Here is a 22,807-nt window from a genome sequence, read left to right on the forward strand (position 1 = left end):
ATTTGGTTAAAAATGTCATCTCGTGTGTGTATGGGTATATATGTGTGTGTGTGTGTGTTCTGTGGTATAGTGTGAAGTGGAGTGTAGACACATCAATTCTAGAATTCTTCCTACCAAATTGTTCAAAAATGGACAGGGTTGAAAGTTGTGGGAGACTTTGACTTTTTAGTTTCTATACTTCTAATTTATTATTATTACTTTTTAAATGTGAATTTGCTTTGTGAGAAATGTTTAAAAAGTTTTTAATATGCTTGGCATTTAGTGTTCATGACTATAAAATGCAACTTACCTTTTCAGCCTAAGTTTCCCTAATTTTAGACATTCTGCCTCAATTACAGATTTTACAGCTGTGTCCTAGATTTCTTTGCCTGTCGGCTTTTCTATATGTCATACCCTCTGCAAGCAAGGTCCTTCTCCTCGCTTCTCATGCTCAGGTTCTATTTTATTTCCAGTTCTAATTCCAGTGCTTCTAATAATACTTTTTACAAGCATATATATTATTTTCTTTCTTCTATTCTCATTTCAAGTATTTCATTTTTCTGTTATATCACATCATAGTCTGCCTTGTAATAAATCCTCTAATACATGCATATGCACCACCCATGAAGCTGAAATCTTCATGTTTAGTTTTTCCCTTACAATTAGTAAGTATTCTATTTAATTGAAAAGATTAACAATGCTTTATTTTTGTAAAATTTTTGTATATCATGATCTGCTGTTGAAGAGACACCTCTATTCTATGTCAAATTCTCAATTTTGTGCCTTACAATTCACTTCTGAATTCTGCATTGTAATTTCTATGTAATAACTCCATTTGCTGCCCCTATTCTCTCATATAAACACATTTCAAGAGGCTTAAATGGAAGATGACAATCCAAATAAAATATCTTAGACAGGAAGGTATTTGTAATTATTTCATAAAATGATGCCAAAATCTTGTCACACATACAGTATCTCACATGACAAATTCAATAGTCTTCTCAGAGAAGCACAATTTTTTATAGTAATGTTTCTATATAAATCAGTCCACGTGGCTTTCTTTTACATGAACAGGCAGGATTGTTTTCAAAATGATAGAAACAATAAAGAGAGAGAAAACCCAAACTGATCTGCAACGGGAGTTTCCTCAGTAGTCATCCCGGAGGGAAGTTTTGCTTTGTCACAAGTGACTAGCCCTTAATTTCAAGAGTGAATCATCCCCTTTGAAACGAGAGATAAGTTGGGGAAAGAGCTGTTTAGAAATTACTTTACAACTATTTCCTTTAGAGCTATGACTTCTTAAACTGGAATGTGATCCAGAATAGCTTCCCTTTGAACCCAACATTTGTCTTCAGCATTTTATTGTCTCTCTTTTCCCCCACCCCATCTCACTTTTTCCTTCTCTCTGTTCAACAGATTTACACTGACTGGGCCAACCACTACCTAGCAAAATCGGGCCACAAGCGGCTGATCAAGGACTTGCAACAAGACATTGCAGATGGAGTACTCCTAGCAGAAATCATCCAGATTATTGGTAAGACCTTCCTTCTGAAAGAAAGCATAAAAGTCTCTGCTGCCATCTCTTTGGTAAAGCACAACTTAAGTTAAGTGCCTTACTGAACTGGTCCATGTGTCTCTGAGATTCATGTAGCTCTCCCCTGATTTAATTGAAATGTTTATGTGAGGATGTTTGAAAAAGGCAGTTTGGCCATACTTTTAAATAACTGGAACTGTATCTTTATATACATAAACTTGCTAACCTTTATTGAATCATTTGAATTGAACTGTCAGAAATGAATGCTTCATTAAACCATATGTCTCCCATGTGTGTATTTCGTTAGCTGGAGCAACTCATACACTCTGAGATGCCTTGAAACTGTATCCTGATCCAACAGGGACAATTGTGAAAGGCTTCATGTCAGCAGTCATTTGGCACAGGCTAAAGAATTAGCAGCAACTTCCTTCTCACTCATTTTTTTTTTTTTTTTTTTTTTTTTTTTTTTTGCCTGATTTGTGCATATAGAATTGGCGGCTGTTAACAAGTGTGTCTTCTTGTGTACTGCTTGGAAGACAGAATATATGTAGCAGGAGCATTTTTGCTTGGTATTTTTTTCCTGTTTTCATGTGTGTGTTTCACTTCATTGCTTAAGCATGTCGTTCTTTTTTTCTCTCTTTTATTTTATCTCTTGGCTTTAGCAAATGAAAAAGTTGAAGATATCAATGGATGTCCTAGAAGTCAGTCTCAGATGGTAAGAATCATATTTATTCTCAATATATAATGCTGATCTTCACTTCCAGAATTAAATGCATTTGTAAATGGATATTATTTTTTTCTGCATGTCTTCCTGCTTAAGAAACCATTTGATCCCATTCTCTCATATGTATTCGTGTGGGTTCAGTTTAGGCACATCAATATCATTAAGTGACTCCTATATACACATGACATATTTCCAGATGTCTTATTAGATCCTTGACTTTTTTTTTGTTCTGCTGTTCTGCATAATTTAATTTAACACTGGTCTTAATGGTAGTAAATTTCATTTCTACTTTTAAGTGGATTATTTTTGTCTGAACAACTGGCTTAAAGAACAGGCCTTGCCATGTGCATTTTAAAGTATATAAATAGTATTTTCTTTGTTCATAACAAAGTCCAGTGTAAACACATGGACTCTTTAACACTTCTGGAAATAGTTCTCAAGGCATGCTGCTGTAAGTTTGGTGAGCAGTGACTGATTTTGAGATATGATTCATAGTCTCTTCCAGAAAGCTTTCAGCCTGGATATCTACCTCTTTCCCAGCTATCTCTTATCTTTATCAACTAATAAAAACATACAGTTTTATAATAAAGTCAAAGAGTAATAAACTACAGAGATAAAAATCTATTTCTTAATTAAAAAGTCACAACTTATTTTTGTAGGAAAACCTGAAATATAAAATGCCTTAACTAAAGTTATATCAAGCAGATACAATCAGGAATGACAGCCAAAATCCACAAGATGAAGCTTTCTCCAAAACTCTTCAGCATAGAATAGGCATTTTAAATGAATTTAATGAGTTCTTAGTGGTCAGAAACTTGGAAGAATAAAAAAAAAACTATCAACTTTTAAAATCTGCTGACCTGCTTTACTTAATGTCAGAAAACTGAAATCCAAAATCATAAACATAATTTATTTTTAAAAGTGATTAACTATCATGTCTATTTTTAAAATAATTGGCCAGGTGTGGTGGCTCACACCTGTAATTCCAGCACTTTGGGATGCCAAGGCGGGTGCATCATCTGAGTCGGGAGTTCGAGACTAGCCTGACCAACATGGAGAAACTTCGTCTCTACTAAAATTACAAAATTAGCTGGGCATGGTGGCGCATGCCTGTAATCCCAGCTACTCGGGAGGCTGAGGCAGGAGAATCGCTTGAACCAGAGAGGCAGAGGTTGTGGTGAGCCGAGATCGCACCATTGCACTCTAGCATGGCCAATAAGAGCAAAACTCTGTCTCAAAAAAACAAAATAAAATAAAATAACAAAATAAATTAAAAAATAAAAAATAATTATTCCCAGGACCTATTATAATGTCATGAACTCTGTGTATGTGGTTGTGAAAAAAATCACTGTAAAAGAAAGGATTTCTATACAATCCTTCAGTTTAAAGAAAACTTCCTGATCTAATTACTTTGGGCACAAAAATGACTCTGTGGGAATTAATTACAGTTGTTTTCTGAGGTTTTACTGTGAACAAGCCAAATCAGAATACATTTAGACCTTGATACAGTAATAAGCTGTGTGATGTTGAGAAAAATATGTAACTTCTTTGAGCTTCAGCTTTCTCATCTGTAAAATGAACCTTAATTAGAATGTGACAATGAGATATGTATGTGAACATTCTTTATTAACAAAACTAAAATGCAATGCAGAATAGTATTGCTACAAACTTTGTAAAGGACACATGTATAGATTAACACCTGTTAAAAGATTTTTAAGGCTTTCAGTTAAAAAGCTCAACAGTCCCCCAAAATCATAATTATGTTTCTTAAACCCAACATGGTTGCTTTTGCTTTCATTATTTTTACCATGAGGAGGTGTTGAATAATATAAAACATTTTAAGTCTAGAAATTCTCACCTACTTGGCTATCATTCCAATTTGATTGTGGGATTACAGAGAATTCAATAAACAGGCAAGCTTATACTCAGTGATGGAAAAAAATTGCAAAGCTCATAACGATGGTTAATAGAGATGCTGTTTTTACCTATTTATCGGAAACAGCTATTCCTAGAGATTCTACAAGTCTGTGAAAAGATTCTCTTGAGTTTCAGACTCTGTTATTTTTTATTACTCCTTATTTCTGTTAACTGCAAAATATCATGTTACAGATATTATGCAAGTTATGTTGATATTTCCACTTCTGATTAAAACAAAATAGAAAGACCAAACTCTGAGAAATGCAAATGCTATAAAAAAGGTAGTTTATCCAGCCAAAAAGCATTAGTTGGAATCATATTGCATATTGACTAAGAATGACTTAGATCCTCGTTTCTTTATGATGTGGTTGAATTTTGAATCTGAATTTGGCATGCCTTCAATATCTTGATTCAGAAAAAATGCATATGAAATAAATGTAACTTTTTTGATTGAATTATTTTTGCCTCTGTTCTTAAAAATTTGTGTAAGCAGTATTAGTGAATACAAATTCCAGACTTTAACTGAGACAAGAATGAAAACGAAAGATAATTATGATAGCATGACTAGGCTTAAGAATTTCATGTATCTACTCCAAACAGGATGTTGCCTGTTCCTTGATTGCATAACACTGGCAGGTGCTACATTAGTAAGAATGAGTGGTATACTTACTCATAGCACTACTTTGGCCACCTCTTTCTGTATACCTGGTCTTTTGTGGCCTTTGGTTGCTGTTGGAGGTTAATAACAAAAGATAAAGTAAAATTAGGTCTGCTACTATTTTTAATCACAAATTATTTTTATTTAAATGTTAAACTTGCTAACCTTTATTGAATCATTTTAAGCCTTTAAGAACAGAAGATCCCTTTTGTCGTATGAATCTACAATGTATTGATAAATTTCCATAGTAGCCAGGTAATTCACATGTAATCAATATTTACTGAGCACTAAGTACAAGGTGTAACGACATTTGAATGAACTACACTTGAGAACTGGAGGAGCAAATGTTTAGATAAATAATAGCAACAGTTACATAGGCAAGAACAAAAAGGACTGAGAGTGGAATAAGTTTGGTGCATTCCACAAACAGATTGAAGAGATCTGTGGATTAGGCACAAGGAGAGTTGTTTGGAGGGAACAAGGAAGCCTGATAGTGTGGGGCCAAAGTAAGGAGTTGCTATGGTATTCTAACTCAGTCACAGAGCCTTTGGAAGACTTTTTAAAGCTGGGTTGTGGTATGATCTCATATAAATATTTTAAAAGATCACCCTAGATGCTTCATGGGGATTATAAAGTAAGTAAATGTTGGTGTCCAGTTGAATGTGGGTGATGGAGAGTACAAGGAGCTTAAAATGGCCCCAATTTTTTAGCTTGAATGGGTAAGTAATTACCATAAACAAGATGATTATTTTAGAAGCAGAAAAAAAATGTCTTTAAAAGGTGGAGGGGGGAAGGTGATGAATTCATATTTCAACATGTGGAACTTGATGTATCTATTAAAACATCAATTTGGAGGTAACTTTAGGCTATTAGACGTGTGTTTCTGAAGGTCAGACAAGGGTATTGGTTAGAATATACTGAAAGAATAGGTAATAGTTGAAGCCATGGACAAGAATGGAATCTTACAGGAGGTCTGCATAAAGTCACAGGAGAAGAAACCTGAGGTTTTTCACGCTAGGAAATATAAATATTCATGTGATAGAGGTATAGGAGTCAGGAAAGGGAAAGAATGTTGAGAGAGTGAGATTATCATTGAGGAACAGAATCACAGATGTGGACTGCTAATCCTTAGGGAAGATGCTGTAGTTGAAGCTCTAATACTTGGACTACCCCAGCAAGTTAGGGTGAAGTAAGATGAGCAGAATGTGTAACATGCTGTCAAATGTTATGCAGCTAAATAGCTGGTGTAATGGAATGAGGTATTTATTTTTAGTAATTGGATAGGCATTGATTACATATATGTGAACATCTTCTGTAGAGTGATAATGTGTTAAGAAGTAACTGATAAGTGCCTATATCCATTGAGTCATGAATAATTTTTCTAAGAGTGTCCTGTTAAGATACTGTTAGAGAAGAAAAAATAAATAAATAGTTTGAGAAGAAGACAGAGTTGAGGGGAGGTTTTGCAAGGCAGGAAGTAAGCAGAGAAGGAGGAAGCAGTAGAGGAAGAGGAAAGGGTCCAGGGAAATGAAGTGGTAAGTGACTATATGAAGTCCTAAAGGAAGTAGAAGAGGAGGAAATTTTGATCTGTGTGGAAAATTTTATATTGGAAAACAATGGGGATACATTTGCTTTTGTATCATGTCATAAAAGGTTATGACGGGGTGAAGATACTGATACTTGAAAAAGTATGTATGTAACATATTTGTATAAACACAAATCTCTCCATAGTAGCTACCAGTGAAAGGATTATGGCTGGGACAGGGAAAAAACACATAAGTAGAGGCAGGTTATTTGAAGGACTTTAGTTGTGTGGGGTATAATGCACTCTATTATTCTGCTTTTACAACTTACATAAGTATTACATGTATTATTTTGTGTACATCAAATATAATAAATAATTTCAAAGTAGAAAAGAAAGTATGTTAAATAGAAACTAGAGGAATTTAAATTAATATAACAACTTCAGAATTTTAGATATATGAATGTACTTTCTTTTCACGTGATTTTCTAATGGTTTAATGGTTACTTTATTTATTTATTATTATTATTTTTTTTTGAGATGGAGTCTTGCTCTGTCACCTAAGCTGGAGTACAATGGTGTGATCGTGGCTTATTGCAACCTCCGCCTCCTGGGTTCAAGCGATTCTCCTTGCCTCAGACTCCCGAGTAACTGGGATTACAGGCGCCCACCAGCGCGCCTGGCTAATTTTTTTTTTTTTTTTTTTTTTTTTGTATTTTTAATAGCGACAGGGTTTCACCATGTTGGCCAGGCTGGTTTCGAACTCCTGACCTCAGGTGAGCCACCTGTCTCGGCCTCCCAAAGTACTGGGATTACAGGCATGAGCCACCACACCTGGCCATGGTTACCTTATAATAAAGAAAAATTCACCACGTGTGTGTGTGTGTGTGTGTGTGCCCGCGCACGTGCGCGACTTAGGGAGAAAATTTAACTCTCTCTATATAATATGTGTATGTGTGTATGGAGATATATATATACACACACACATATATATATAATACATGTATATATAATCCCTACAATAATTCTTTTGAATAGCATAGTCTAAAGAGCACATATTTAAAAAAATATGAATGTGTCCTTTTAGCAGTTTATTAGTATAATTACTGAGATATTGTGGTTCATATTTATCTTCAGTTTCAAAGTCATGGTTATTTTCCTTTGATGAGCTTGAGACTAAACTGGTCCGGGAAAATAGAACTTAGTTTGTTGGAGCTTACTCAACACTAAATTTAACCTCATCCAAAGATAAGTTACTAATGTGGATGGCACCTGTTGAGTAATTCCTAGGTGGGCGGTATCAAGATTCAAAATATATACTGCACATCCCAAATTTGGTGAGCTTACATGAGGAAATAAATTAGTAAACTATAAATACCAGGAATGTCCCAAATGCCCAGCAAATTAAAAATAGCAAAAATATGCCCAACATTTACTTAGAATGCAGAGACACAAGTGCAAGTTTCTTAGACAAAAATGTTAGACATGTAGGGTAAAAGTTGTTTCAAAGACATTTTTAAAAACAATTTTAAATAGACCATTATATTTAAGGATCTTCACAAATGCACAGAAGAATGAGGACACCTGATTATGTGAAATAGTTGCAAACCAAGTATTAGACTATGTAAGACAGCTAAGGATCTGGGAAATGTAGTTCACAGCTTGTCCTTCCTCTTTCTTGGCTCTATTTTACCACAATAGCTCAATTGTTTTCCAGTCACAACCTTCAACCTAAGTTTTTAGTATAACATATATGTTGCTTACAATTTGCTGATATGAATATTTTTGGCTCCTTATTCCTTTTTAACTCTTAGTAACTGGAAAATTAGATTTAAATCTCTCCAGCCTATCTGATTCTATGTCCCATAGGGTTATGGCTCCCAGAATCATTACTGTTATGGAATTCACATCTTTAATCCCATTTGGGATAGAGATTTCTTGATCCTATTTCTAATGTTTATATTTATCTGGAAAGTGAAACTATTCTGAATAGTAAAAAAAGACCATGCTTTTATTGGTAGCTTGTCCTTTAAAGTTTTATTTTTTTTCAGCTACTGCTTGTAATCACTCTTCTTTTAAAGGATTTTTTTTTTTTTTTTTTTTTTTTTTTTTTAGGTAAGATAAGAAGATGAGGAGGTTCTTAACCAAATAGGGAAGAGATAAAATACTGGAATGCTCTTAAAGGTTTAATAAAATCTTATATATGGCACACTGCAAAATTGTAGCACTATGACTCAGAGGAGTGGAATATTGCTAAGTTAGTCCAGTCACATGATCCCTTGACTTTGAAAATATTCATCTTCTGGAATGGCTAGAAAAAGATAGCTTAATGAAGACAAATGCTTTACTACAAATAGAACTTTGATCTATAAAGAAATACTAAATGAAAATCTTTACTTTGTATTTTTCTTACTGATTTCATTATTTTTATACAGATTCAAACTTTGCAAAAATATGTATAACCTACTAGTATTAAGGAATATATATTTCAGTTATTAGAATATCACCTAAATGATTTTTAAATCTGCTTGTCTCTAGAGGTTGCTCCACACACTAGTCAAGTTCAAATGAAGTGGTTGACATAACATAGAGGCATTAAGAGGCAGTGTGTTTTGTTAAAAGGACAAAGGTCACTGGAATTCTAATTTTGTATATGTGACCCATGAAAAGGCATTCAGTAAATGCTCAGGGCCTCTGCTCATTTCTGCAATGAGGAAACTGGACAGATAAACTCTAAAGTCAATTGGAACTCTGATTTGCTACCTTGATTTAAAAAAAAATGCCAAAGAGGATGATTTCTCTTCAGTTTTAGTAAGTCTAATTTACAAAGAAAAACAGCAATGTGAAATCATTTTGTTGTGGGAATTCTTTGGTCTGCCACTTAGAAATTAAATAGAAGTTAAAAATACAAGAACACCTTGTTGCATTAACTTTATATTATAGAATAAATAGCTTAAATGTTGTTCTCATTGTTGTCAAAATTTATACTTGTTTGTATAATTGATATGATAAATAGAAATTGAAATAAAGTAACTTGGTTTGAATTACAGATTTTTTCTTTGTTTTTGAAGAGAAGATATAATTTTTAAGGACATTAAAATTTATATATGCATATATAACCATTGCAAAATGTAGTTGATGTTTCTGCTATATCTTTGAATATTGACCACTTTAATAAATAATTGGCATATTCTTTATCCTGATTTTTTTGTACTTAAAATTCTACAAATTGTTTTTTATTGGCAGCCCAGTATTAGTAAACACAAAATACAATCATGATATTTGAAGACATATTTCATAAGAATCCTTTTATAATTTTAACTTTTTACATTTAATAGTTGGTATTTTTAAGGAACTTACTGCTCCATCTTTCTCAATTGCCACCCCCCACTGCCAAACTTAATAAAATTATCACTTACAATAATCAGTGGAAAAATATTTTACAGTAGGACAATTTTAACAATCTTAGTTTAGGAAGCAAAATATTAAGATATGCAGCCATTTTCAATATGAATTGTAATACTTCTATCTGAAAAAAATCTGTGATAGTTTATATATTTACAATTATTTAAATAATAAGAAAAAAGAGTAAATAAAATAGGGAAAATCTTGTTCACTTAACCTCAGTGCAATTGTATGCAAAATTTGTCTTTGATCAGATAAGTATTTTGAAATTTAGTAGATGTGCCAAAGCTAGTTGCTTCATGAAATTATATTTAAATTATTTTAATATGATTTCAGTTAAACTGAATTGTGTGGATAGACACAGAAAAAATATTGACATTCCTTGTTACACTTTGAAAAATCATATTTCCCACCTGACTTGTATTAGCCATATTTCAAACATAACAAGAAATACTGGGAAATCATTACATAGAAACATACAACTTCAGAGAAAGATCTGATAGTTCAACGATGTTATTATCACTTATTTATTGAACATCAGTAGTATATACCTAGTGCTGTGCTAGATGTTTTGCTTATACTTTTCATTTAGCCATCACAGCAAACCTATAATACAACTGTGTCTCATTGAGGCAATCTGTGTCCTTTATTTAGTAAGTGGAAGAATTACAGTTTGGACTCTATTTAGTCTATTTAGTCTAGGCCAGATTGTCTTTAGACTTGCTAACAAATAAATTTAACAAAATAAGGTCTGGAATTTGGGTCTTTGGATCTTCAGCTCTTTCTTTTTTTCCTTCTCCTCCTCCTCCACTTCCTCCTCCTCTTTATTTTTTTTAAAAACTACTTTTTTAGAGCAAATTTAAGTTCACAGCAAAATTAAGAGAAAAGTACAGGTTTCCCATCTACCCCTTTCCCTCACACATGCATAGCTCCCCCCCCCCATGTCATCATCACCCAACAGAGTAGTGTATTTATTATAATTAATAAACATATATTGAAACATCAGTATCTCCCAGAATCCATGATTCACATTAAAGTTTACTCTTGGTATTGTACATTAGACAAATGTATAATGACATATGTCTACCATTATAGTGTCATACAGAGTAGTTTTACTGCCCTACATATCCTCTCTGCTCCAACCCCTGGGAGCCAGTGATTGTTTTACTGTCCCTATGGTTTTGCCTATTCTATAGAGACTGTTATATTATTGGAGTCATGCAGCATGTAGTCTTTTCAGGTTGGCTTCTTTCACTTAGTAATATGGAATTAAGGTTCCTTCGTGTCTTTTCATGGCTTGATAGCTCGTTTCTTTTAAGTGCTGAATAATATTCCATTGTCTGAATGTACCACAGTTTATCCATTCTGCTACTGAGGAACATCTTAGTGGATTCCAAGTTTTGGCAACTGTGAAGAAAACTGCTATACATTTCCATGGGTAGATTCTTGTGTGAACTTAAGTTTTCGACTCCTTTGGGTAAATACTAATAAGTGTGACTGATGGATCATATGACATTTGTTTAGTTTTGTAAGAAACCACCAAACTACCTTCCAAAGTGTTTTATTTTGCGTTCCCACCAGAAATGAGTGAGAATTCCTGCTGCTCCACATCCTCACTAGCATTTGGTGTTGTCAGTGTTCTGGATTTTGGCCATTCTAATAGATTTGTAATAGCATCTCATTGTAACTTTAATTTGAATTCCCCTGATTACATATGTTGTGGAAATATGCATCTTTTCATATGCTTATACATCTTCACTATATCTGTTTTGGTGAAGTGTCTGTTAAGGTCTTTGACCCCAGTTTTAAAAACCAGGTTGGGTTGTTTGTTTTCTTGTTGAGTTTTAAGAGTTCTTTGTAAACTTTGGGTGATGATTGTGTCTTCTGTAAATATTTCTGCTAATCTGTCGCTTGTCTTCTCATTCTTTTGACACTGTGCTTTACAAGGCAGAAGTTTTTAATTTTTATGGAGTCCAGCTTATCAATTATTTATTTTACACATCATGTCTTTAGTGTTGTGTCTATTTTTATTTATATATTTGTTGCATGTAGATGTCCAGCTCGTCTAGCACTCTTTGTTGAAAAGGTGATCTTTGCTTCATTGTATTGCCTTTGTTTCTTCATCGGATATCAATTGACTATGTTAATCTGGGTCTACTTCTGGGCTCTCTATTCTGTTCCACTCATTATTTTCCCATTTTATCACCAACCCCACACTGTCTTGATTACTCTCTTGATTACATGACTTACTTCATGTAGGTCATAAAGTTGTGTTGTGTCAGTCCTCCAATTTTGTACTTCTTCAATATTCTGTTGGCAATTTAGGTCTTGTGACTCTTCATATAAAGTTTAAAATTAGTTTGTTGATATTCACAAAATAACTTCCTGGATTTTGATTGAGATTGCTCTTTCTAAAAAAAATTATTTGGCTCCCCTCCTTCTCCTTCCCCTATGCCCAAACTTGCAATATAAATAAGAATTATTCTTCAATATTACACTTGTTTCTTCTATCTATGGCAGGGATATAAACTCTCAGGAAACTGGGAGAGGGAGTGGTCTTGTAAGACAAATAATGATTTATAAATTTTATGGTAAAATTGTGAATTTGGCAAATAAGAAGTTGTTTTATGTAACTTTAGCTGTTTATATACATACATATTCTAGGTTTAGAAGAGTTTAATAACTTTATAATAAAACAATAAATTCTCTTGTTTGGTTTTGTTTTCTGGAACAAATTTAAAAGCAGAAATTTATTAAAAAACAAAAGAATATATCTTCAGGTCAGTGAATACTGATGTAATTTTTAATAAGTTATGTTTATAACACTATTGCAAATTATAGTTTATAATGAAGATTTAATATTACCTATAACTGATACAAAATATTAAATGATGTTCGTAATTCTCCAATTATCAAGTAAGTTAAATAAGAATAGTAGGGTTTTGAACAAAAGATTTTATCTGATTATATACTCAGGAACTTTCCATATCTATGTCTATACAGCTAGTCACACACACACACGATTCTGTTCTAGTGTACATGAGTTTATAGAGCTTAGCTCCATCTTAGGAAGAGTACCTATACATATAAATAATTGAATATACCCTTCTCCATTTCTAGTGTGGATATATGTGTGTGTATACACACACACCCACACATACCTAGTATGGAGCCAAGCTATTTATAAGCATCTTTAATCCTCACATGATATGTTGATGTGGGAACTTGAATTCTTTTCATGGCCACTTCACAGATGAGGAAACTGAAGCTTTGAGAGAGTAAAAACTTCTCAGTTTCTTACAATGTGAAAACTGTAATACCACAATGCAAATCTAGTTTTATTTAACTGCAAAATTTTTAATTACACTATAGGACCTAATTAATAAACGTACTCCTTGTATCTAATCACGGATCAACTAAGCAAATAAACAAACAGAAACCAAAAAGCAAAATCCAATTAATATCCCCTATTCCTCTCCCTATTCTGCAAACACAAACATTTGAGATGGGAAAGGAAAGCCTGCAAGGCATTGCTTTGCAATGACACAGGGGTAACTAAACTGTACCCCTCATCTTCTCTGTCCCTAGCACTAAGACTTAACAAATCACATTTCCAGAGGACAAGGCCTGGAATTGTGCATGCTCACAATGATCCCTGCTCACCTTTGGGCTTGCCAAAGTTTTGATTTCTACTGCTTTACTGAGTAGATCCTTGTACTAGTTTCCTGTGGCTTCTGTAACAAATTACCACCAATTTGGTGACTTAAAACAATAGAAATTTAACTTCTTACAGTACTGGAGGGCAGAAATCCATGTCACTGGACTGGAATCAAGGTGTCAACAGTACTGTATGTTTTCCAGAGGCTGTAGGGGATATCCATTCCTTTCCTTTTCTAGCTTATGGTGGATGCCAGCATTCTTTTGCTTGAGGCCACATCAACCATTCTGTAAGTTAATCTACCAACATATAAAATGCATTGGATATTTGAGAATATACAAGTAGTTCAACTTGTGAACTTATGAAATGTGTGGAACAAGTGGATTTTTGCATACCCATTTCTGTCTTTACCTTTACACTACACAGTGTTCAGTCTTACATTCAACCAAATATTTATTGATCCCCTACTTTCTTTGTACCTGGCACTATTTCCTAGCCTTCTTCCAACTGTGTAGTAAGTCTGAGTCAGAGGCTGGGAATAGCTTAGTGAGAATGTTTAAATTATAGTGGTAGTAAGCATAATGAGGCAGAAGAGCAAGCTCATTGCAGAAAGACAGGTTTAAGTTTTAGTTCTGGCTCTGCTTCTCATTAATTGTGTAAGCTTATATAAGCTATGCTATCTTTCTGAGTCTCTAGTGAATAAGAAAAATAATACCAACTTTACTAAAACGTACAGTGAAGATGAAAAGGGTTTTGTATATGGAGTAAATAGCATACTTGCTTATGACTCTGTATAAACTTCCTTCCTGTACTTGGTTGTTGAGCGGTTGAGGAGAACATAGAGAAGCTCCAAATCATTTTCCTTGCTTCCATTCTTTACGTGCATGATAGGATTTTCAAAACTGCAACTTGCTCACACAGTACCTTATGAGTTAGTGTGTTACAACTGAATTTAAAAATGAAATATACTAAAATAAGATTATTTAAAAATTAGAGAATATTTCAGATATGAGTAAAATTGATTTGTGAAATGTTTATTACTTTCTATTAATAAATCTATGTATGTACTGTGTGGTCATTTAAATGGATGTATTCATTGCAATACTGATCATTTCCCTTTTTTGATTAAAGCACACGTTTAGATCTCTGATCTTTAAGATCAAGCCTGACCCTTAGCAAGGCATGGAGGATGTTCCTCATTGAGTCCCTAATTATTTGTGTGGCCTTGTGTCCTGCCACTGTCTTTCTCTAGATTTCAGGATTCGTACTCTGGAGTCCCTTCTGCCTGATGCAGTCTATCCATGTTCTTCAAACTGATTTGAAGGCTGCTAACCTTTTGAGCAGTTTCACAATAGTACACAATGGAAAGTTGTGGAGAAAGATTTAAATGAGAGTCAATTCAATATTCCTGGCTATTCTGATCTCTTAAAAGATCCCTCACCTATGCTGTTTCTCAACCGTGACCAGTTCACATATAGCTCCTTCCTGCGTTCACCTCGTACCACATCCTCTCCTTCAGCAAACCCTTCCTAACCTCTCAGTGACTAACTCAGGCTTCCCTTAAAGCAGCAAAATGTGGGGATTAGGAACATGGGCTTGGAGTGACCTTGGGCATATCAATTCAGTTCTCTGATCAACACTTTTATCATTGTATATTGGTATAGTAATGACAACTTCAAAATAATATATCTTTGTTACTATGTTAGGTAGGTCTTAGTTACTAATAACTTTCTCCTTTCCTAGTTTTTTTGGCCTCTGATCAGAAATAGACCTTCTGACCAGCCACAGTGACTCATGCCTGTAATTCCAGCACTTTGAGAGGCCGAGAATGGTGGATCACTTGAGGTCAGGAGTCCAAGACCAGCCTGGCCAATAGGGTGAAACCACATCTCTACTAAAAATATAAAAATTAACTGGGCATGGTGGTGCACACCTGTAGTCCTAGTTACCAAGGAGGCTGAGGCAAGAGGATCGTTTGAGCCCGGGGGTGGAGGCTGTAGTGGGCTGAGACTGTGCTACTGCACGCCAGCCTGGGCAATGGGAGTAAAACCCTGTCTCAAAAACAACAACAACAAAAAAAGAAATAGACCCTTCTGCATTCTTTTCTAGGAGTCTATGTCTCTGTGATAATAGTATTTATTGCATTAAATTGGAATTACCTCCCTTCCCTATAAAACTATATATTTTTTAGGGCTTGGAAGTGTCTCAATGAACCAATAATTTTTAAATGAACGAAGGAAAACAAACATCCTGCAAATTTTAACCAAAGCAAAAATATTACTGTATTTTACTTTAACTCTCCAGAAAAAAAATTATCTCTAGTTAAAATCTTAGGATAAATTCTATGTAATTACTTGTATTCAATGTTAGGATGGGCATTTGCTCAAACTAAACCATCTTATCTATTTTTTGATTGAAATTTTATTTAATTTATGTAATGACACTAGTATTACATGTTTAATGTGAAAAATGAGAAGTATAGTTCACAAAAATAGCACAAGTCACAAAAGAATCTACCTTCCCGAAATATCCAAAGTTAGGATTGGTTTATGTTTTTCCAGACATTCTCTATGTATGATTGGCAACAGCAATATCTAGCACTTTAGCCATGTTCTAACTTGGATGAATTTCTTATGGAGAGAGAAATAAATCTTTGAGGCATTATACCTGCTATATGGTTTATGATTATTTAGCTTTTTACATTGTAGCAGGGTTTGAGTCCAGTGGGAAACTCAACATTTTAAATCCCAGGTCAAAGTCAACTCTATAAGCGTAATTGCAGAAGTTAAGGACTGGAGCGATCAATTTTCAAGCATCCTTGTGAACAGTTTTCCTTGTAGTTGCTCTTGTTGGTATGCCCTGTTCCTCCTTCTGATGCTTGTCTAACCTTATATAAAATGAAGCTTAGCTTTTTATTTATTTATTTTTTTGAGACAGAGTCTCACTCTGTCACTCAGGCTGGAGTACAGTTGCGTGATCTCAGCTCACTGCAACCTGCTCCTCCCGGGTTCAAGCCGAATCTCCTGCCTCAGCCTCCAGAGTAGCTGGGATTACAGACACATGGCACCATACCTAGCTGATTTTTGTATTTTTAGTAGAGACGGGGTTTCACCATGTTGGCCAGGCTGGTCTCAAACTCCTGACCTCAGGTGATCCACCCACCTCGGCCTGGGATTACAGGCGTGAGCCACCACACCCACCCCCAACTTAGCTTTTAAGTCTAGATGACACTTCTGTGAAGCTTTCTCCATATCTGTAGTGGAAATTGATAACTCCATTCTCCTCGCTGCTCTACAGAGTCGTTTATAATTCTCTTTGAAATGTATCATGTTACGCCTTGCGTTATGACAATTTATGAATCTTTTCTGTCTCCTCAGCTATTTCACAAGCTCACAAAGGCAAAGATCTTGTCATGCATTTTTATATCCCTTCACCATTGAGCAGAGCTCTTTGACCATAATAAACAGTTGATAGTTGCTGAATGAATTAATCACTCGGTGTTAAGTGTTGTGCCATGGTTTAGATTTAATCACAAACTATGAAGAGGTTATGAATCATATCTTGATATTTAGTACCAAACTGTAATGTTCATTAACTATCCATAAGTGTAAAAATATGTGAATAGACGAGATATTACTTTGTTAATATTGTGATAGATGCTTCTAATTACATGTCCTGAAACAGGTTATATTTGCAGTAAAAAATGCTAAAAGACTGGCTGTAATAAAACACATAGCTTAAAATGTATGAGTTCAATGAAGAGCTGTGCTAATTAAAAGCACTACATTTTTAGAATAGTTTATTCATCACTGAAATTAATAAATATCAGGATTTTTTCTTTGAGACAGAGTCTCACTCTGTCCCCCTGGCTGGAGTGCAGTGGGGTGATCTCGTCTCATTGCAACCTCTGTCTTGCGGGTTCCAGTGATTCTCATGCCTTAGCCTCCTCGGAGTAGCTAGGATTACAGATGACTACCACCATGCCCAGCTAATTTTTGTATTTTTAGTAGAGATGGACTTTGCCATGTTGGCCAGGTTGGTTTCAAACTCCTTACCTCAGGTTGTCTGCCTGCCTTGGCCTCCCCAAATGCTGGGATTACAGGCGTGAGCCACCACGCCCTGCCAGTATCAGTATTTCTAATACACACTCTATGGTTTATATGTCGAGAACACATGTTAACTCTCAGGTTTAAAATAATAAGTGTAGTTAAAAATATACTTGTAAGTGTCTTGAGTTTTCATATGTGAAGATGATGAGACTCTTCCTTTTCTCATTTGAAACCCAATTTGTAATTTAGCAATCAGACATGCTCATATTTAGCAAGTATGTAAGGGTCAGTATAAACATACAACTATGAAAATAGACAATCAGAAAAATTCTGCCTTGAAAAATTTCTGTCCCTTTTTTTATGTGAGTAGTTGAAATAATTCAGTACTCTTTAGAATACATGAAAATAGTGGCCATGTTTTGAAATTGATCTCTGTAGCACAGAGCACATTTTCAGGCATAAAATAAGTGTAATAAATGAGTGATGAATGAATAAATAAATGGTTTGCTTGACAGAACATGAAAAACCAGTAGTGTTACAGGATGCTAATATTAATTATATATGTTGAAACTACTCAATTCTAAAAATATGAACCAATTTCTATTACATTTGTTTAGTTTCTGTAATAAAGAAAATAACAGTCTATTTGAAGAACTACTCTAACAAAACTGTTTTTCTTTAGGGCATTATGATAAGATTAACTGTTTTGATGAAATCCCAAAACCTCAAGGCTCAATATATCTGTGCATTTGGATACTTCTGAAAATAATGACTGGCTCTAGCTCTCAGAAACTTTTCATTTTATTTTCATTACACAGCCAACATTTTTATAGTTAGCAAGCCATGCTTAAATTCAACATGAAAAAGGGAGGGAAAGTAGGTGTTCCATGCCAATAAAAGATAAACCACAAGTAGAAAAAAAGGGCCCAAGAAATTGTGCTTGACATTAAATTGTGCCTAACATAATAATTAGGCAAGTAAACGTCCTGAGAGTGACTGTCCATAAGCTACAGATGTGTGACTATTACCTGAGCCAAATGATAAATGTGGTGTCCATTGAAATAATAATGCATTTATTTGTATTACTGCTATAAAGGAATATGTTTTAATATCACAGGAATAACACATGAATTATATAGTATTATGGTCCAAATAAGAAAATTATAATGTATTACTCTAGTGTGAGCAATGCAATTCCTGCAACCACATGGTAGTAAACTGAAATTATCTGCAGTTACTTTCTTTGAAGAACATATTTGGAAGTTGTAATTTACAAATTTTGCTACAAATTGGAATCACCTGGGGATTTGTAATGTCTACTGAAAAACTGGCTCCTACCTGCTGACATTCTGATTAAGCTTATGAGGGTGTCAATTGGGCATCTATGGTTTTAAAAGATCCTCAGTTAATTCTTAAGTGATTAAAACTTTGGGAAGTGAGTTTACTGGGATACGGATAATTCTTAGGAAACTCTGTGTAATACCAAAAGTGAAAGAGGCTATGATGTGAAATGGCATCATTTATACCATTATAGCATCATTACCCTTCATTCATATTAAAAACTTTTATAATAACAGTAGGTATTTTTTGTTGTTTTGAGTTATTGAATCCCTACTATGTACATTGTATTGTGCTAAGTGTTTTACATGTAAAATTTAAATGACTCTTCTAAGTAATTATGCATATTATCTGCTTTTAATTTTTATTTCTTAAATTGAAAAAAAATCAGCTAAAATGATTATTATGGGCCCCACCATCATGGAATTTTTTGAAATCATTTATTTCTATTAATCCCAAAATATAATGGTAACAAGTTTTCTCCACACATCATTTCAATTTTTATGAACTATTGATTTTTCTAAATGTGAATTGAAAGCACAAAACTTGACTAACCCCTTGGCATTTCCATTTCTCACTCATTTGCCTGTTATGATCAAGTTTTGGTTTTCTACTCTCATCAACATCTTTTCTACTCCAGAGTAGTATTTTCCTCCCTGACCCGACACACACACAAAAAAAGACCAAAAACTAAATTTTGGACATATAACAGGCCAAATGCTATTACAGCTTATAACTGATGCTATGTTTAAATTTATTAATTCATTCAGATAGTCAGCAATAATGCATTAAGCATTGATTGTGCCTGGCCATGGTGTGAGGTTCTGGGGGTAGGAGGGTAAATATGAGAAGAGAGACATCAGCTCCCACCAGCAGAGATGAGTTCAAGTATTTCAGAGGAGAGGCTTAGGATGTCATACAAGTAAGTCAGCTCATCAGGGTCAATGTTCAGGAGACATAATGAAGTTGATTACTAATATTATTTCCAATTAGGGTTTAATTATTTCTCTTTTTTATTTGACTGCTTCAAGCATGAAAACACTATATTATCCTTGCTGTAGTTCATTTATTTCCTCAGAAATTATTTGTAGATCACCTACGTCATACATTTAGACTGGGGAGAGAGCAGTAGACAAAATTTAAAAGAATCAATAGAAAGTATACATTCTGGCTAGTCATATATATAGGTACACACATAGAAATAAATATATATACATATATAACACATTAAATATATATCATGATGTATACTTTAATATATATGTAATACATATCATGATATATACTTTAATAACATACAACATATATTACCTGTAATATATATGTAATGTATGTAATATACTATTATACTTTAATAATGTATATTACATATCATCAATAAATACATGGTTATATTATTACATATATAGTTATATACAATCAAAGTATATGTTATAATATGTCACACATACCATACATATTATACTTTAATAATGTATATTACATAGCATCAATAAATACATGGTTATATTATTGCATACATAGTTATATACAAAGTATATGTTATAATATGCCACACATACCATACATATATGTGTCATGCATGTAATATATGCACATGTATGATATATACACATGTAATATATGTATAATACATATATGTAACAAAATGCATATATGTATATGTGATATGCACAAATATATTGTACATATACATATATGTAATGTATTAATATTGATATTTAATATAAATACATATTTAATATACATACATTTATTGCATTTATACATGCATATACATGTCTGACACATGTAATATATTAAATCTATAATATATACTTTAATAATATATAACTATATTCATATGTTTATATTACATATATAGGACATATGTAATATATTAAATACATAATATATACTTTAATAACATATTACTATGTATGTAATAGTATATTAAAGTATATGCTATATATTGCATATCTGTATGATATATGCAATATACACATATGTATATATTACACATATACATGTATGTAATATATTAAATATACTAGTATTTAATATAAATATATTATATCTTTAATATAAATATGTTTAATATATTGTGTGTATACATAATATATATCTTATATATGTAATATATGTATATATGATATATGTATATATTACATGTGTAAGACATGCATGTAATATGTTAACTATAATATATACTTTCATAACATATTACTATATGTAATGTATGTCATTAAAGTGTATATTATATATTACATATCTGCAATGTATATCTTTATATTACTATATATGTAATATATTACATGTTTTGTAATATATTATTAAATTATATATAATATATTGCTTACATGTAATGTAATATATAAGTAATGTATATTACATATATGTTATATATATGATTTAAATAGACTGGGGAGAGCATATAGACAGAATAAAAAACCATGAAACTTATATTCTGGCTGGTCCTCTATGTATACATTACACACATAAAACACACACACGTAATATGTAACATATACTTTAATATTTAATTTGTGTATAATGTTATAAGATATACTTTAATGTTTAATTTAGATATTTGAGCATTTACTATTTGATAAGCACTATTATGAGCACCTTTCGTTAATTAATTTACTTAATTCTAAATCTAATAGTCAACTCTTAGCTCTTATCTTACATGACTTGTTAGCAGCTTTTGATAGAGCTCATCTTTCCCTTGTCCTTAAAATACTTTCTTCAGGTGGTTTTCTGTACCCCATCCTCTCCTGATTTTCCTCATACTTCCCGGTGGCTTTGTTCACTCTTCTCTGTTGGTTCCTCCTCTTCTTTCCAATGATAATCTTCTAAGGCTCAACGTTTGTTCCTCTTCTTTTATGTCTATACACTTTTGTTGATAATCACCCTCAAGACTTCATTCACATCACCAAAAAATTTGATTTTAGATCTTCACTCCAACCTCTCAGTTGAACTCCAGATTGTGTGTCCTACTGCCTACTAACCATCTCCTTTTGAATGTTTGATGGACCAGTCAACATGTCAAAAAAGAAACCTCCTACTTCCATTCATGATCTTTTCCATCTCAGTGGATAGAGACTTCATCCTTCTTGTGATTAAAGCCCAACACCTTGGAGTTATTCTTGACTCTTCTCTTTCTCTCAAATGCCATATCTTCCCATAAATTTATCTCAGAAAGCATCCAGAATCTGACCATTTCTCATGACCTTCACTGTCCCTTCGCTACCCTTGTTGCTACCCTTGAATATGCCCCCTACTGCATACCACCTGCTACAAACCCCACCAGAAAAGAGTCAATGTAGGCATGGCAATGCCCTGGTCTTCTTAGGGCAGTGTTTTCAATATAGTGGATTACCCTCCATGAATGGACCCTGAAATCTGTCTAGTAGATTTTAAGCAACATCTAAATAGACTAAACAGAAGACAGTACAGTGCACTAGGAAGCATCACAGTAATCTGTATTTAGTAAGGTAAAGTATTATTCCATGAAACTTTGACTCCATTATAATTATATAAGCATATTGGGTTGTGCTAGTCAATTTATTTCTTGCTGTGGGTTACAGTCAATATTCTAGAAAATATTAAGGTACATGAAGTTATTCTAATTAAAATTTCACCCAAATTTTTGGTGTTAAAATATGATTTCAATTTTGATCATTTGTTTGATATCCGATTCAAACAATAATGAAGGAAAATAAAACAGATTACAATTACTTGGCTCAATTTGGTGGTAAAATAACTTTTATTTATTTGTAAGTTACCAAAAAGTTTTAGAGGTTTTTAGTTTATAGAAAAATTGACATTTAATATGGAAAAAAGCAATTAAAATGGTGTTTGTACTAGGTCTATTTATAATAACTGAGAGATGTTTAAGGGAAATCTATATTATAAACAAGAATGATAAAATCTTTAGAATTTCTTGAAATAAAATTATTAACCAGAGAATATTATTTTATCATTAAAAAATTCACTCAAATTATCTTAAAGTATGACTCTGGTGAGAAAGTGACCATATAA

The 22,807-nt window shown here is 33.2% G+C and overlaps 1 protein-coding gene across 2 annotated transcripts in view; it reads left to right on the forward strand.

Annotated features, from left to right (window-relative positions):
• The window catches only part of NAV3 (neuron navigator 3), a 392,378-nt gene that overhangs the window by 114,664 nt on the left and 254,907 nt on the right, over positions 1–22,807 (forward strand). For both annotated transcript variants that reach the window (XM_010359591.2, XM_010359593.2), the window contains exons 2-3: positions 1,396–1,513; positions 2,176–2,228. In XM_010359591.2, the coding sequence (XP_010357893.1) occupies positions 1,396–1,513; positions 2,176–2,228 (171 nt within the window). The remainder of the gene's footprint in view (positions 1–1,395; positions 1,514–2,175; positions 2,229–22,807) is intronic.

Source organism: Rhinopithecus roxellana, chromosome 10 (genome assembly GCF_007565055.1).
Source record: "Rhinopithecus roxellana isolate Shanxi Qingling chromosome 10, ASM756505v1, whole genome shotgun sequence".
In the NCBI taxonomy this organism is placed as follows: Eukaryota; Metazoa; Chordata; class Mammalia; order Primates; family Cercopithecidae; genus Rhinopithecus; species Rhinopithecus roxellana.